Source organism: Scardinius erythrophthalmus, assembly GCF_964197995.2.
Source record: "Scardinius erythrophthalmus genome assembly, chromosome: 18".
Classification (NCBI taxonomy): domain Eukaryota; kingdom Metazoa; phylum Chordata; class Actinopteri; order Cypriniformes; family Leuciscidae; genus Scardinius; species Scardinius erythrophthalmus.
In genome coordinates this window covers 13,259,399-13,276,893 of record NC_138238.1, presented here as the reverse complement: position 1 = coordinate 13,276,893, position 17,495 = coordinate 13,259,399, and the positions used below count along the sequence as shown (strand labels likewise).

Here is a 17,495-nt window from a genome sequence, read left to right as displayed (position 1 = left end):
TCTGTATTCTAAGTTAAAAAGCCAACACACTACAACATTTTTAAATGTTTCAAATAAAGGATCTCATATCTATGGGTCTATCTTCTAAATTCTGCTGATGATTAGATTCCTGACATTACGCCAATAATATCACTTTATATATTTTTTTCTGCTCAGTAGCGATCGTGTCTTTCTCTTCCACTTGATTTGTGTATAGCATATTTAAGGTAGCAATGCAATATAAAATCACTTATGCTCATCTACTGAAGTGGGATTCTGGAACTGTGAATAAATTGAATAAAACAGCAAAATAACAACAACAACAATAACATCTTCATTAAACAAAAAAGAGATTACCTTAGATAAAGTTTGATTTATATGTACATACAGTACCGGTAAAAGTCTGGACCCATTACTATTTTTAATGTTTTTGAAAGAAGTTTATTATTATGCTCTACAAGCCTGCATTTATTTGATCAAAAATACAGAGAAAAAAAAACAGGAATATTCAGCAAGGATGTGTTAAATATATAAAAAGTGACAGTGAAGACTTTTTTAAAACAACTTTTTAATAATCAAAGATCCTGAAAAAAAGTATCACAGGTTATAAAATAAATATTAAGCACCATTTCTAACATAATAAATCAGAATGATCACGTGGCACTAAATTCAGCTTTGCATGCAGAAATATAAAGTATAGTAAAATAGAAAACCATTATTTAAAATTTTAACTATTTTCACTATATTATTTTTCTGTATTTTTGATCAAATAAATCCAGGCTTGATGAGCATAAGAGACTTCTTTCAAAAACATTAAAAATAGTAATGTGTCCAAACTTATGTACTGTGTAAGTAAAAATATACTGCTTTTAAAATTAAATGTTGTATAAATAAAAAGGTTAGGAATCATATTTGTTTCAAGTGTTTTTTTATTGGGGGTGGGGGGCCTCCAACATGAATTTTGCCTAGGGCCTCCAAATGTCTAGAACCGGCCCTGCCTATGGATCTCTAGACAAACATGCGGATTTGGTATGAGGGCATGTTGCTCCCTGGGGTAACGTGCATTATGTCTCTTTGAGAAACATACAGGTCTACGCAACCCAAATGTACAAAGCTCATATATATATATATATATATATATATATATATATATATATATATATATATATATATATATATATATATATATATATGAGTGTGTGTGTGTGTGTGTGTATATATATATATAAAATAAAAATTTATTTTATATTTGCTATAAATAATTATATTTGCAAGAAATAGTATTTATACATTTAATATTTATATTTTTAAAAGTTTTTATATGACAAAATGTACAAAAGGAAATTTAAAATTTGCAACAAGCTTGAAATTGTGCAGCTTTAACATAACTCTATAAAACATATAATCATTTTTTATTTTTGTTAGAAATAATATTTATCATTTTTAAACGTTAAGTAGTAAAAAAGGACTAATATGCTACATTTTCTGAAGAAAAATATTTTGTTTACTTATAAAAGGAAATTGGAAATTACCAACAAGCTGGAAATTATATAGTATAATGTAAATTGTGTTATAATGTTATGTTATGTGTGTATATATATATGTGTATATATATATATATATATATATATATATATGTATATATATATATATATATATGTGTGTGTGTGTGTGTGTGTGTGTGTGTGTATATGTGTATATATATATATATATACATATATATGTATATATGTGTATATATATACTGTACATATATGTATATATGTGTATATATATGTATATATATATATATATATATATATATATATATATATATATATATATATATATACATACATACATATATGTATATATATTGTATTTACTAGAAATACTATTTATATTTATAAATGTTTTTGTAAATGTTTATTTTAAACATTTTCTGTAGAAAATAAGATTATTTTACACGACATAATCAAAAGTGATTACAACAATATAAATAATTATGTTAAAAAAAAAAAATCATGCATGTATTATGTTGTGTTGTCAGGGTCTCAGGTGGTTTAGTTTTTTCCAGGAATAATTGGATGGACATACAGAGTCCCAAGTTGTCAATAAAAAGACAATTGAACTGATGCAGTCCTTCCTCCAACCCTAGATTACTTCCAAAATATTCAAATCATGCCCTTGGCTATATTTTACAAAGAGAAATCCACACAAGAACTCTATCAGTCAGAAATGTAAACACAAGTGAAATAAATTGGCATCTTTTTGATATGGCTCGTTGCTATGGACTTGCATGGCACCTCATTTTAACAGTCAATGGCTGGCTTTCTATGTCAAATATTGTAATATCATGTCATTTACAGGGCAAAGTCACAATGAGTATGCAGACAATGACATTTATACTTGACATTCCAATAAAAAAAGTGTCCTCGCAGTAACATTAAGCTTACCACTCCAAAATATAATCACAGACTAATCAGTCAGATTGATTTTATTTATGCAACTGTAGAACAGAAGGTCACAGCAGAGGTCAACTGTTATTGGACACAAGACCAGCTCTAAACACTTTTCTCTCATTGATCAGCTGTTCTGCCAATGTCGTATATTGGACTCTGTGTCAAGCTGAGTTTTTTTTCCATAAGACAGCTTGAATAAAGACACTACTGCTCGCTTCACTTATGTATTTCACTTATGTACTTCAAATTAAAATCTCTTAAAACCTGTATTTTGTTCAGTAAATTCAGGTGTGTTGTTTTTTTTTTCAATGGGGAAAAAATCAGTTAAAGGGGCACTTAGTAATGTTTTGGTCAAATAAAAATATTTTAAACTTAAAAAAAATACATATTTTTGAGAAACATAAAATACAATGTAAAGGGCTCCAGTCATATCAGTCTTTTCGAAAAAAGCTGTTTTTCTACATGAACATTAAGCCAGTAAACCATGACTGAAGGAAGTTAAAGTTAGAATAAACATGCATGACTAAGAAGGTAGAGAAAATATAGTTTCTTTCCCTGTCATTGTGTCTTGACCCTTAATCCACTTCGTTTTTCAGAGATTTTTTTTTTAAATGCTCTGTGCAGATTTGTTCAAAATCCAATAAATGTACTATTACTCCCTCTAGTGGTTTAATAGATAATTACAAATTTAGGATATTTTTGTTTACATGCTTTCATGAAACAATGCATTATTATTTATTTTAATAATACTCATGCACAAGGCAGAAGTGGTTCATGAAAAGAAACAGCAACACTGGAAAATGACACTCGAGGATGGAAGATGAAAAATGATGGAAATAAGGGCTATACATTTCTTCAAATGAAATGCCTATGACTATCGCTAAATACACTTTATATCCTGAGTGAAAATTTACTGTAAGGCAATATAAAATTCATTTATATGTGAACTTTGGATCTCAGTTTCAGTGTGGCTATGATTCAAATAAAAAACATGAGCCATATGTATTTGTTTGAAACCATGCAAGTGGCTGTGGGCCTATATCCCCACATTTTATGCTCATACACAAATTATGTCACTCCATCAATATTTAGTTAACTTTCTTTCTATTGTAATACACATTTTGTCCAGATAAAAACACATTATCCCTAATTGGAGCTCGTGTAATTGTCTTCAGGGTCTGTCAATAGTGACCTAATAAAGCAGAAATTAAGTTTCAGAGTTAAAATATGTGGGTTAAAAGCCACTTGTTGGATTAATAAAGGAGAGAGAGAGAAATAAATAAATAATCTTAATTACTTTTACTAAGCCTGGCTGTCACAACATCAATTAACACACAAATCTAGCCTCACATGAAGGGAGGGGTCGATGCTCAGTGTTACTAGATCAATGGGAGACACTAAACGGATTACGTGTGGAGAATGAGCTTTAAAGACGTTGTTTTACGCACGACAGGCGATATGCACGTGCAAAATACTGTCTAACCTGACTGAAATGTGGATGGATTTGACGAGCGAGAATAGTCCCCTTTAACGCCGCTCTCATTGACTCGTGTATCGGGGCGTTGTCGCCATCTTCCGCCAGTTCTGTTACCGACCTCATCACCGGAGCATCACATCAGACCGCCGGTGGGCGAGTCCGGGTGTGTCTGTCTGCCTGCGAAAGCGTTCAGAAAGCTCGCAAATAACACCGAGAGGGGAGGGAAATAAAATGCTGGGTTCTCGAAAGCTGTCACATCTTCATCACTAGACACTTGTTGTTTCTTTATTTCTTTTTTTATTTTCTTTCTTTTTGCTTTGGGAGGAGGACAGAAGCATGAAGAAGCATCTCAGCCCCGCGAAGGTACCACTGGAAGTCACCGTGTCAGACACCGAGGCGACTGTACAACAACTCAACAAGCTGCTGTCCAACGGCAGCGGGTTTTATAGCCTCCCAGCACAACATTTCAACGAGGTCTTTCCCAGGATTTACATCGGCAATGCGTAAGTTCAAACGATCTCATGCAGACTCGTCTGCTTCTGATAGCAGGAAAACACTGACAGGTATCTGCTTTCAGCTCTTGGTCAAATGTGTTGATTCGTGAGGTGGCACTGGCAATTGATCTGTAGCTGGATCAATAAATAAAACCTCTCAGTACTAGGCGAATCTTTTACATTGTCTAGGTGCGAAACAACAAACCAGTGAATGGGAGTGTGTCACCTCTCCACCTATGAGAACAATCACGAAGCCAGGAGATTTTTGATAACGTTTACATAGCTAGTCAGTCTGCAAGGGAAGCTGCTTTTCTCCACGACTGTCCTCTATCGGTAACATCTTGCTATCTCTGAGATCACTGGTTACAAAATCGCTTCAGTCTTACATCAGTCACGTGTTTCTTTGTATTAAATTATTACTAACGCATATTAAGTGCATATTTCTCTGTCACACAAAGAGAAAACGAGGGGTTTAACGTGAAGTCATTCATTTTCTCGACTCACAGATTAAATTTCCTGCCGATTCAACTGCATCGATCTCGAAAGATGACTGAATCATAAATAAAATAAACTTTTATGAAAATTTGTATAATTGGGATTTTGGACTCAAAATCCGAGACACGTCCACTGTCTCCACTATTTTTGGTTTTAAGATAACCCGAAAGGTAGTCAGATTGAGTTAATTAACTTATTTTCAGGTGTTAAAGTTACCATGAAATCAAAATTTGTCAATGAAAAATAAAATAAAAAATGTGATCACATGACATGCGAAAAAAAAAGTTTAACTTTGATATTATTCACAATTATGTTTGTACCTGTTTATCATGATGTGGTGTTATGTAGGCCTATTCAGTAACCGAGCTTAATTGGTTACAAATGGATCTTTACATTGATTGGTCATGTGATTATTTTAAAGGGGATTGAGTTTGAATATTATTTGTATGAAGGTCGTGAGACAACGTTGCTAAACAAAAAAGTCGATACTCATTTGCAAGTACTAATAGTGTGTGGGAGTTCCTTGTTTTTTTGTAGATTTTTTTACCCTACTTATTTGGTCTTTTTTTTCATGCATCTATCACCTGCAGGTGTGCAATGGTGTTTGCTAATTAATGTAAAAAAAAAAATTGGTACATAAATTGTCCATAATTTGACCATTTTGTGATTGTTAGCATTTGCGAATGATTGTGCCTATTTGGCAGATTAACAGAGGTGTTATCTCCCCTTGTATACGCTGATTTCACGCAGCCGTTATTTTGAAATCGAAAGCGAGGCTCCGGTGGGAAGAAAACCGGAAGTGTCGCCTTTAATCACAGGAGAGTCGTGAATGCGATGGCGTATTGTTGTGTTTAATGATGTTGTGTCAATTCTAAAACTGTACATACATTTCTTTCATACTTTAGACTATATATAGTGAAATTCATTTATAAATAATATATTTTTTTTATATAATTCAGAAAGTAAAAAAAGAAGCAGGAATGAACTATATACATATCCTATATTGGATATTAACATCCAAAAGTGTAAATCGCGGCAGCAGCTTCAGGTTGGTAGTCCAAAGGCATTGTTGTTTATCTTTACTTCCGGGGTTTTTCCCACCGGAGCCTCGCTTTCGATTTCAAAATGGCGGCTGCGTGAAATGCTCTTAGGTTTTCAAATATTCTGAGCAGATTTCAAATAATAATAATAATAATAATAATAATAATGAAGGTTTATTATTGAGTATAGTGTTTACTTCTATAATGAAACTGAGTTAGTAATGGCAACTGATATTTTGAATGGTTGGAGTATTGTTTTATGCATTAAAGGGATACTCCACTCTAAAATGAAAATTCTGTCATCATTTACTCACCCTCATGTTGTTTCAAACCTGTATGAATTTCTTTCTTCTGCTGAACAGAAAGGAAGATATTTAGAAGAATGTCAGTAACCAGACACTTTTTGGTACCATTGACTTCCATAGTAGGAAAAAAATATACTAGTCAATGGTAACAAAAAGTGTCTGGTTCCTGACATTCTTCTAAATATCTTCCTTTCTGTTCAGCAGAAGAAAGAAATTCATACAGGTTTGAAACAACATGAGGGTGAGTAAATGATGACAGAATTTTCATTTTAGAGTGGAGTATCCCTTTAATTGCCATTGCTAGACTGTAAACAACACACATCTTGGACATAGACTCTTATGTTTTATGAGTGATTTCCTCAGTATCACTTATTTGTGTAATAAATCAGCTCACATAAACATCATTGTTTGGATAACTATAGAACAAGCACATTATCTCTGTGTAACAACAGATCAATTTGAGCATAAAAAACAACAGTCTGATGTGCCTGGCTTAGTCTGTGCTCCTACGAGCAACAGGAATTTACATATGGTCATTTGTAGATATTGACAAAACATTCTCACTGAGCTGCTAATGTCTGTATCCACCCTGTCTGTAGCTTCCAGATTTATTTATATTCAATTCTAATAAGAGCATATGACAGATAGATAGATACATATGTACACATACAGTACATAGATATAGTCTACAATATAAACAAAACACACATATGATGCAATTAAAAGAATACACTTTATAGACAAGTACACCATGCACAACAAATCCTGCTGTCTTTTTTCTTTTTTTTTTTACACAATATGCACGGTATGCACAAAAAGTACTCGTATTAAATTGCACAGTGATTTACATTGTTGTATATTAGGGCTATTATTACAAAACGATAATGTTTGAAATTTGATGATCCCATCCATAATTACCCATCTAGATAAGATTGAATGTCCACATTGCGTACAGCATGTACTGCACTGTTGTTGTTTGTTCAGATTGAGTGCAGCTATAAGAGTGAAACTGAGTGCAGATATAAGAGTGTGCCAAATCTTTGGGGTTATTATTCAGTTAGTGTTATGACTGTAGGATATGACCTAAATGATACTGTCTTTTGTAATATAAAGTCATTATGATTAGGCTATATATAAATCCTAAAAGTTTGCTTGTGCTGCTTATTGATAATGTTTTCAGCATTTGTGCATCATTGTCACTACTAACATTTTTTTATCAGTTCATGTTAAAAGTAACCTTCAGAGCGATTTGAACCTTTTACCATATGTAAAGGTGCAGTATGGGGCAATGGGCCACTTTTTTCATTGCACACCACTCTTTGTAAGACTTACATTAATAATGCATGTGAAGGGACTGCAGTGAACAGAGTGCAGGACAGGTGAACAAGATGCAAAGCAAACACCTTCTCTCTCTGTTTTTCTCTCTTTCTCTCTCATGCACACACACACACACACACACACACACACACACACACACACACACACACACACACACACACACACACACACACACACACACACACACACACACACACACACACACACACACACACACATACATATACAAACACAGGGAGAAATATGACCACAATCTGCAAAGGCTCCATATAGACAGACTCACTGGTTAGGGGAGAGTTTGAATTATGGGCGTTGGGCGGCGCAACAGAGTCCATCACTTCATCACCACTGAAGAGCCTCCGCTGCTGGCAGAAACAGAGACTGATGGGCCGCTGCATCCTCCACTTATAAACCAAAAGGGCTGCAAATTTAATCTTTATTTAGTTTTTTTTATATATATGTATATTTTATACTGTGTAAATATAGTGTCATATATAATTTTAGATAAGTATTTTAATTGTATTAGGTAATATACACTATATATACTATTCTCCATTACCCATATGTGCAGTCATTCATCTTCTGCATTGTAAGGAGGGATGGCGCTGAGGAGTGGACGAGAGAGACATAAAGAGGCTGGATTTTTAGCAGACAAAAATGAAAGAGTTCCAGGTGCTAAAGCAAAATAGACAATGCAACTACATTGCAGAGCTTTCTGCTCCGCTCTCTTCTCATCTCTCGTTCTCTCTCTCTGTAGACTTAAAGTCCTATTTTTGGGCACTACGCTGGACGCCTATGGCTCTTTGTATGCCTCTGGGCGGCAGCCAAGATCTCCTTGGTGTGTCTGTTCTGGTTTAGAACACTGCTGTCTCCAGGGCCCCTCTGACATCGGCCGACATCTCTGCCAACTAAAAGCGGCTCCACAATTCACTCCAATCAATCTCAAACTAGACACAGCAGGCCGTTCCGTAGTTGAGGCTTTGGGGTGGGGTTGGCAGGGTTTTGGGTTTGTTGGAACTATAACTGAGAACGTGCAGATTGCCATTGTTTATCGCTAATGCGTAAACATGTACGTAACATAAGGGGTTACGTAACAGTTTATCAATAATTAATGATTCAGCAGTGAAAGAAAAGAACACGAGAAATGTCATTAAATTTTAATCTAGGCCTACCTTTAGAAATATGTTTGTGAATAATGCTGTGTTTACACTGGCAGCGATCTTACAATTGAGATAGTGCTGGTAAAGATAAGATGTTAAGGCATGTTCACATAAAGGACTATAACTATAATGATATAGTTTTAAAAATCTTTATCAATTTAAAATAATAGCAGAGTTTACACCACAACAATTGGAATCACATTCAAAACGATTTTTATTAGCTGATAAATGAATCAGAATCCATCCTGCTTTAAAGAGCTTGAGCATTTAAGGAGGCAGACGACATAAATTGAGCATGTATCTTATAATAAACAGGAACGGGTCTTTATTTTATTTTATTTTATTTTTGTTAAAGACAAAGTTTTCTTGCTGCCAGAAATGAATGGCAACAATTTCTATGACATGGTTTTCCAAGAATTTTTATAACTTGTCACTGGGCAGAGACAAATTGTATGAATAGTGTCTTCACTCCTAATGGTAGATGTTGAATTGTGAGCACGGCTCATTTGCATCATTTGAAAAAAAACAAAAACATTGTCATATCACCAAAGGTTGATGTCACTAATGTTGCTGTGATGGCCAACTTTCGAGCCTCGTTCGCCACTCTGTCGCTGGACTTGTTGGTCATTAGTTGGCTCTCCTAGTTCTAGTTGACATGGTAATGTTTATGAACATCACTACCGTTAAAAGGTGCTCTAAGCGATGTTGGGTGACGTCACTTCTTGTTGACGTTTGAAGTATTGTCAAACAAAATGGAGGCTAGCTCGACCCTCCCTCCTCCTCATCCCGTCCCCCTCCCCCTCCCTCTCCCTTCCGTGCTTCCTGAAACAGTCATGAACGAGTCGGAGGCTTTTCCGATGTAAATTCAGGACTTTGCACGTTCCTTCTCCTTTTCCCTCTTCTTTGCTATTTGTTCATCGGAACGTCGTCTCTTTGGTCGTGCGTCGGCCATATCAAAATTCAAGAGAATATAATTCTAACGTTAGTCATTGTCCAGGACATCTCTCCTCTAGCTAACTTTTCTCTTCATGCTTCCCCCCACTCCCTACACACCCCTTCACGCGCACTAACCCCTCAACCCCCACCCCCAAATCATTCTTGTCGTTTATTGGCTGGAACACTGTTTGTTATGTTTCGTGGTCCAGGCTGGGCCAGTTTGTATTTCTTGCCGTTTGTGGAGCCTGGGCTGTCTACAGAGACCGTGTTTTTTTACAGTGTGTTCAGGGGACAGGCAGCTAGCAGATAGTGAGGAGATGTTTGCTGTATGTGACAAAAAATGTTTTGGCATAAAAAAACGTGTGACATCGCTTAGAGCACCTTTAAGATTGTTGTTTTGTGTTCTTACTTTTTAGAAACTTCATGAACTTTGTTGTGTTACTGAACACGGCCACATCTGTTTGTTGCTGTAGGTTGCTGACAGTGTGAACAGGGCTTAATTGAAAATGAACAATGTCGTCATATTTCATGTTCTTGGTTTCTCATTGACTCGGTCTCAACTCACTTCTGGTCTTGGTCTTGACTCAAAAGAGCTGGTCTCAACTACAACACTACCACAAACCATTACTAAATTGGTTTGTGTGTTCCAGGTGAGTCTCACACATGCTCTGCTTCTTCTCCCCAGGTTTGTGGCCCAGAATGTGATGCGTCTGCAGCGGGCGGGTGTGACACACATACTGAATGTCGCAGAGGGAAACTCTTTTATGCACGTGAACACCAATGCAGAGTTCTACACAGGAACTGGGATCACATACCATGGCATACAGGCCAATGACACTGAGCAGTTCAACATCAGTGCCTTCTTTGAGGAAGCGGCAGACTTCATTGATAAGGCTATGGCACATGGAAAAGGTTGGTTGCTCGTCCCTCTTCTTTTTTTTGTCTTCTTTAGACCTATATAAATTAATTATAAAGAAAGCATTTCCAATTCACCAATAAGACTATCCCAAGATATTACAGAAATCTTGTTCAGTCCATTTAAATGGTTAGTTCGACCAAAAATAAAAATTCTGTCATTAATTGCTCACCCTCATGTTGTTCCAAACCCACAAAACTTCCGTTCATCTTCGGAACACAACTGGAGATCTTTTTAATGAAATCTGAGAGCTTTCTGTCCCTCCATTGGCAGGTATGCAACCACTATGATGCTTCAAAAAGTTCATACAGAGATCGTAAAACTAATCCATATAAATTTAGCGGTTAAGTCTAAATTTACTGAAGTGACTCGATCGCTTTATATAATTAACATATTTAATTTAGGCTTTTATTAACATATAAACATTGATCAGCGAACATAAACAGCACATCAACTGAACCGACTTGACACGCGCAAGAACAAACCTCTGCGAATAAGAATGAACCTCATTGGTTCTCGCTTGTCAAGAGAACATACTTGAGCTCCCGTTTCCCACAGTTGATATGTGAGTTGATGAATGCTTATATGTGAATAAAAGCCTAAATTCAATGTTTATTGTATAAAGCGATTGTGTCTTTTCATAAAATTTGGACTGAACCGCTCAATTCATTCGATTAGTTTTACGATTTCTTTATGAACTTTTTAAAGCGTCAAAGTGGTAGTTGTGTAGCTGTCTATGAAGGGACAAAAATCTCTCAGATTTCATTAAAAAGATCTTCATTTGTGTTCTAAAGATGAATGAAAGTCTTACGGTTCGGAATAGGGCTGCACAATATATAGAAATTATTGAAATATCGCAAATGTATATATCGTGATATGCATATCGCAACGGCTTGCAATAACTGGGGTCATGAACAAAAGACAAAGAGAAAATCACCGCTCTTGGCTGAATAACTTTTGTAGCTTTAATAAGAATCAGTATACATTTAATTCATACAGTGAAAACTAAGCAGTGTTTATTTTTACATTTAATTGTTCAGTTTCTGTTGTTAAATAAACCTAATGTAGGATAACCTGAAACCCTAAACCCTGTGGTTTACACTGATGTTAAAATAACACTTCTTATGCTACAGTAAAACACTGCTGTTCACTTTCAGAAGTTGTAGGTATTTTTTCTTGTCACAAAAAGAATGTGAAACAAATATGAAGATCATATAATTTAAAATATATTTTAAAGATAATTTGTTTATTTTACACACTTTAAGCATTATCGTATCGCATATCGAACATCATTATTTAATGAGTTATCGCATATCACATTTTTCTTCAATATCGTGCAGCCCTAGTTCGGAACGACATGAGGGTGAGTAATTAATGACAGAATTTTCATTTTTGGGCGAGCTATCCCTTTAAAATAACACAGATTCTTGATAATTCATGAAGTACTAAGCCAGCGATGTCTTTGCGGAGTAAAATTTCATGCATGACTATGCTGTGGCATTTAGAACTTGACCTTTCTCTAACAAGGCAAGTTATTTATTTTTACACCAACCCTTTTCCCTTATGCCAGCATTCTTGTATGTATCACTGTCTTTTTTTTAATGCTTTGTCAGGATGTAAAAAATGAAAGGAAAGAATACAGTATTTCACTTTATTGAAATGTTATATGTATCCATGGATAATGTATCCCAAAGTGGATCTGGTAGTCCCTATACACAAATTTTATCCCTAGATATCTCACACCAGTCGTTTTAATTGGTGCGTTTAAACCCATCTTTTATGGCATGGATTTTATGCCATCTCTAACACAGAGGAGCAATTATAAAGCATCTTAATTGCAAGTCATCTTGGCAGCAGGAGCCCAGTAAGCGGTAAATCAGACGCCAAGCCTGGGTCGAGGGAGGACACTAATCTTTTCACTGAGAGCTTAAGCTGAAACAAAACCTCTAGAATATATGCTGCCATTTCGCAGCCCGGCTGAGCTTAGCTGTGACATTTGCGACAGCCATACTTACAGTGGGTTTGATGTCATCTGGTGAATTTGCAGGCTGAATCACAATGAGCTGTGGGAGGGATAAAGGTCTGAGTGCTCCCGCTGCCTCTGAGTCACACTGAATCTGTTTTAAAAATATGCTCTGCATTGGGTTGGGTCACGATGGCCGATTTGTCGACTAGTCTTAGATCCATTCTTGTTTTAAGTGTAGGTGCTTTAAAGGTGCACCGTGGAGGATTTTATTTAGCAGGATTCCATTACGTGAGTACTTAAAAAAAATAAAAAATAAAAAATAAAAACGTTATTTTTGCCTTACCCATATTCACTATGGTGAGCCTAAAATTATTAATTATCTTGAGCAGTAGACTTGCAATTTTATGTTTCAGTGATAAGAATTGAGAGGCCAAAGTTCAGAATATAGTTTAGATGGTAATGTCATTCACACAAAACATTTTTTGTGACATGCAGGGCAGTGGAATGAGAAAACAATGCAAAGTTTAGAAATACGTTTGTTAAAAGTTTAACTTTTTTTAACTTGGGGACTGTGTTTTTAGAAAACCGTGTTATGCGAGATGCAGGAAAAGACGTGAGCGCAATAATCTGTCAAAGCAGCAGAATGAAATGCAAAAATGCATTTTATGTGAATGACAGTAAAATAGTGTCAAATTAAAATAGTTAAATGTTTTAGTTAAATTGTTGAGAAGCCATTCACGTTGCTATGGTCAGTATTGGGGGTAACGTGAGTTACGTAATCAGTTACTTTTTTCAAGTAACTAGTAAAGTAATGCATTACTTTTAAATTTAGAATGAAATATCTGAGTTACTTTTTCAAATAAGTTACGCAAGTCACTTGCGTAGAGGTGCATAGGCGTTGTGTGGCTGTGCAAATATGATACTTGCACAAAAACAGATTCAGTATTCTTTAAATTAAATAAAAAATTGTGAAATACAAACTCAGAATATTATGTAAACCTGCAATAATTAAATGCTTATTAACACAAATATACTTCATGTATTTAATCTAATTTTATTAACCAATGTCTTTGCTACTGTCCTTTGACGATCCAATTCAATCATATATGGCAATATTATGCAAAAATGACTTTGGATAAACATCACATTTGTGTGTTTTTTTTATTGCTGAAGTAAGGCTCTGTCCCAAATGGCACCCTAAACACTTGCGGTCTTACTACGAGTCCGCACTTTCGTGACGTAACGCCGCTTTGACTGTCGGGAAGAAGTCTGCTGCGGAGCTCGCTACAGTTCGGGCTCGGCAAAAGCGTGCATTGATGGCGCATATCGACCTCAAAGGGGGGGCGCTCGCGAGCACCCTTCTGAAACCTAAGATGACAAATGGGACACCCTACTTGGACTTAACGGACGCGCGCACTCGGCAGCCATTGTAAGTCCACAAGACCGAAAGAACATATGAAGTGTGCCATTTAGGAAAGGGCCTAAGAGTGTTGTACTTTCTTCTCCTGTGTCCAATTCTTCTGCAATCCAGAATGGTAATCTACAAAGGTTTGAGCTGCGCCCTCTACTGTTTAGGCATGAATTTGCATTTCCTTCTGACTGAGGCCAATTCATTTCACTTATGGTGCCTTTACATTTGCCAAAAAAAGAACTTTTTTTGTTATTCTAGGGACAAGTGTTGCAAATTAGCTTTAGCTACTGTACAAGCACTGTGATACACGCATTGGATGGCTGTTGTCACACTTTTATCTATGTTTATTGTATCTGTCCCTATACAAAAAAACATAAAATAAAATAAAATATTAAAAAACAAACAAGCATGCCTAGCCCAGGTGAGAAAAACCAATGCAAAAGTATCATAACATATTACTTTCCATAAAAAGTAATTAGTTACTTCTTAAAGGGAGTAACGCAATATTATAAAAACACATTACTATCAAAAATATAGAGGCCGTGGTTACAATCTTAAATATACTACTAATAATAAAGAACTGAATTTCTCATGACATCTGATTTCAACGAGTAAACATTACCAAACAAGCGTTTTTATATCTGTAAGTCTACCTCTACATTTTTACAATGCAAATTCCCTTAGCATATTAATGATTATTTATTAAATGTAGTTAATTTTCCCTGATTATTACAACTGTGAGTGAGCTACATATACTGCAAATGTCAAAGTGCTCATTCTGAAATCTGAATACAGATTTATGCTTTTAAGGCATGCGCATACAACTTAATTTGCCTTATACAGTTATTCACTGTGGTTATGTTAGATAATATTGTTTTCATTCTTACACTTAATTTAAAGGGGGGGGTGAAATGCTATTTCATGCATACTGAGTTTTTTACACTGTTAAAGAGTTGGATTCCCATGCTAAACATGGACAAAGTTTCAAAAATTAAATTGTACGTTTGAAGGAGTATTTCTGTTCCAAAAATGCTCCTTCCGGTTTGTCACAGGTTTCGGAAAGTTTTTTTCGAGTATGGGCATGTGTGACGTCAGATGTAGCGGAATTTCCTTATACGGGTCCTAAGGGCACTTCTCCGGTAAGATCGCGGGTGCGCGCGCACTCGTAGACCAGAGCGAGAGAGCGAAAGCAGTACGCCCATCAAAGCGCTATGCTCGGCTTTAGGGAAGTCAATGTCACCAAAGAAGTGGGTTTTTGGTTGCCAGGGCAAGACAACCCTGCACAGATTCCCAAAGAACCCAGCGTTAAGGGAGCAGTGGATGGAGTTTGTTTTTTCAGAGCATCAACGGAGGTTGTGCCAGACTGTTTGTTCCCTGCATTTCGACGATGCTTGTTTTATAAACAAAGCCCAGATCGACGGATTTGCAGATCGTCTAATGCTTAAGGATCGAGCAGTCACAATGATAAAGGTTCGCGGTTGTGCGTTGGAACCGCAGCCGGTGAGTAAAACTGCTTCTGTCTTTGTGTTACTAACGCAACTTGTTAGCTCGGCGCGTTAGCACAGCTTTAGCTCCGCCCACACGGCCCGCCTTCAGTCGCTCGTTTTTTTCCGGAAAGACTCGGTACAGCCTATCTTTCTTTTATAAATATAATAAAACTAAAGACTTTTTGGAGATATGAAGGATGCAATACTACTCTATAGGTACTCAAGATTAACAGGAGATTGAGTGAAAATGAGCATTTCACCCCCCCTTTAAACGATTTGACAGTGGTTTGGTTAACAGCATCTATTTTAAAGCAGTTAATAAGAACACGTTAAAAAAAAACACTTCACAACTTAATTAGAGAAATATCGCTGGCTGTGAATGGACTTAAAGACATTAAATATTATTTTATACTGTCAGTATTAAATGTTATTTATACTGTCCATCCGAGCAAGAAGATTTGTACCAGCTGGTGCAACCAGCCCAAGAAAGTGTCCTATGTGAACATGCACAGTTTCTGGAAACAGGACATCCTTAATGTTTAGTTTAAATTTACCAACTGGCTAGTCGATTTTGAAAATATGTAGCTCTACATTGATCTACAGGGAGCAGAGATTTAGAAATCAATGAAGAGTATCTCCTTGACACATAAACAGCACAAAGACTCACGGGAGAACATAAGTAAGTGGGGCTGCTGGTGGAGGAGGCATCAGGTTTCAGATCCTCTGCTGTATCTGCCAAATAAGCACAGCTAGGGCTGGCAAGGTGAATTCCTCTAGGAGAGTGGGCAGGTCAATAATGGATGTGTACGTGTGTGTTTGCATGTTTGGATGGGAATTGGTTTGAAGGGTGACTTGACTTGAGTAGGTTCGCAATGTAGTATATAAAACGGATGTTGCGGCAGAGGCCACATTTGTATCCTCAAAGGATGAGATCTTGGGTAGCGTTCCAAACACTGCCTTTTTAAATTGTTTTTTAAATTATTTCTCTTCTAGGAAAGGTGTATGTTCACTGCCGGGAGGGCTACAGCCGTTCGCCCACCATCGTCATCGCTTACCTCATGCTCCGCCACAATATGGATGTACGAGTTGCCACAGCTACAGTAAGACACAAGAGAGAGATCGGCCCGAATGATGGATTCCTGTGCCAGTTATGCCAACTCAACGAAAAGCTGGCGAAGGAGGGCAAGTTGAAGACCAAATGATAGAATGTGCTCTACCCCCACATATACTCACAAATACAGGCACACACAGTCAAACTAGTGTGCACAATATTTCCTTTCCAAGTATATTAACAGAATGTATTCATACATCCAGAGCATATGCATGGAGGTATACAAAGTGTATTCAAACACACACACACACTGTCACACACACACACGGTCACCTGAGGTGTTGTCAGTATCCTGAATAATTACTCCTGCTTCCAGCTGGCTGGTAAAGGGAAATTTACTGAATAATTAAGGCTGTAGAAGGAGCAAGGGTAGCATTTTATATGTCATCACAACTGTTTTGCTTTTGCATATTTCCCATGATAATCAGTGTCTGTGTTTCACCAGGTACACCTAAAGCATTCCGATTACCAACTATTTATATATCTCACAAATTCAACTTTTGGAGCAGATTAGCCCAAACATCATCTGTAAAGTAGAGCACAATCATCCTATGGGCTCCTATTTGCCAGAAATACTGCGATTGTTTAACCCATTCCTATTTGTATGTGGAGGAATATGATATTTAGGTATAAAAAAGCACGGAAATCCACCTTTTAACTCATTTACAGAACTATGTAAAGGCCAGATTTTTGATGGCTTTCCAGCATTTTAAATCAGGACTAAACAGGAGGACAAAACTGTTGTGTACCAGCACACAACCCAATCACTCTTTTAACATGAGATAAATTAACATTCCACAAATGGTAGCATACAATCAACAAGCCAACCGTATGTTGTAGCTCGGCTTCAACAGACGCTACAAACAGGTTCAACCCGGTTCTATGCAGCAGTAATAATGAATCAGCCCCATTAGATCTCTTTACTCTGGAATCACTGTC

The 17,495-nt window shown here is 36.3% G+C and overlaps 1 protein-coding gene across 1 annotated transcript; it reads left to right on the top strand.

Annotated features, from left to right (window-relative positions):
- Positions 1-3,768: 3,768 nt before the first annotated feature.
- Positions 3,769-17,205, top strand: dusp3a (dual specificity phosphatase 3a). The gene is made up of 3 exons (XM_081392074.1): positions 3,769-4,400; positions 10,351-10,577; positions 16,439-17,205. The coding sequence occupies exons 1-3, from the start codon at positions 4,234-4,236 to the stop codon at positions 16,645-16,647; spliced, it is 603 nt and encodes a 200-aa protein (XP_081248200.1). The 5' UTR covers positions 3,769-4,233; the 3' UTR covers positions 16,648-17,205.
- The last annotated feature ends 290 nt before the right edge of the window (positions 17,206-17,495 follow it).

Coding starts and splice junctions, on each gene's coding strand:
- dusp3a (XM_081392074.1), top strand. CDS start 4,234: ATGAAGAAGCATCTCAGCCCCGCGAAGGTACCACTGGAAGTCACCGTG. Junction 4,401..10,350: donor AGGATTTACATCGGCAATGC/GTAAGTTCAAAC, acceptor TCTTCTCCCCAG/GTTTGTGGCCCAGAATGTGA. Junction 10,578..16,438: donor GGCTATGGCACATGGAAAAG/GTTGGTTGCTCG, acceptor TTTCTCTTCTAG/GAAAGGTGTATGTTCACTGC.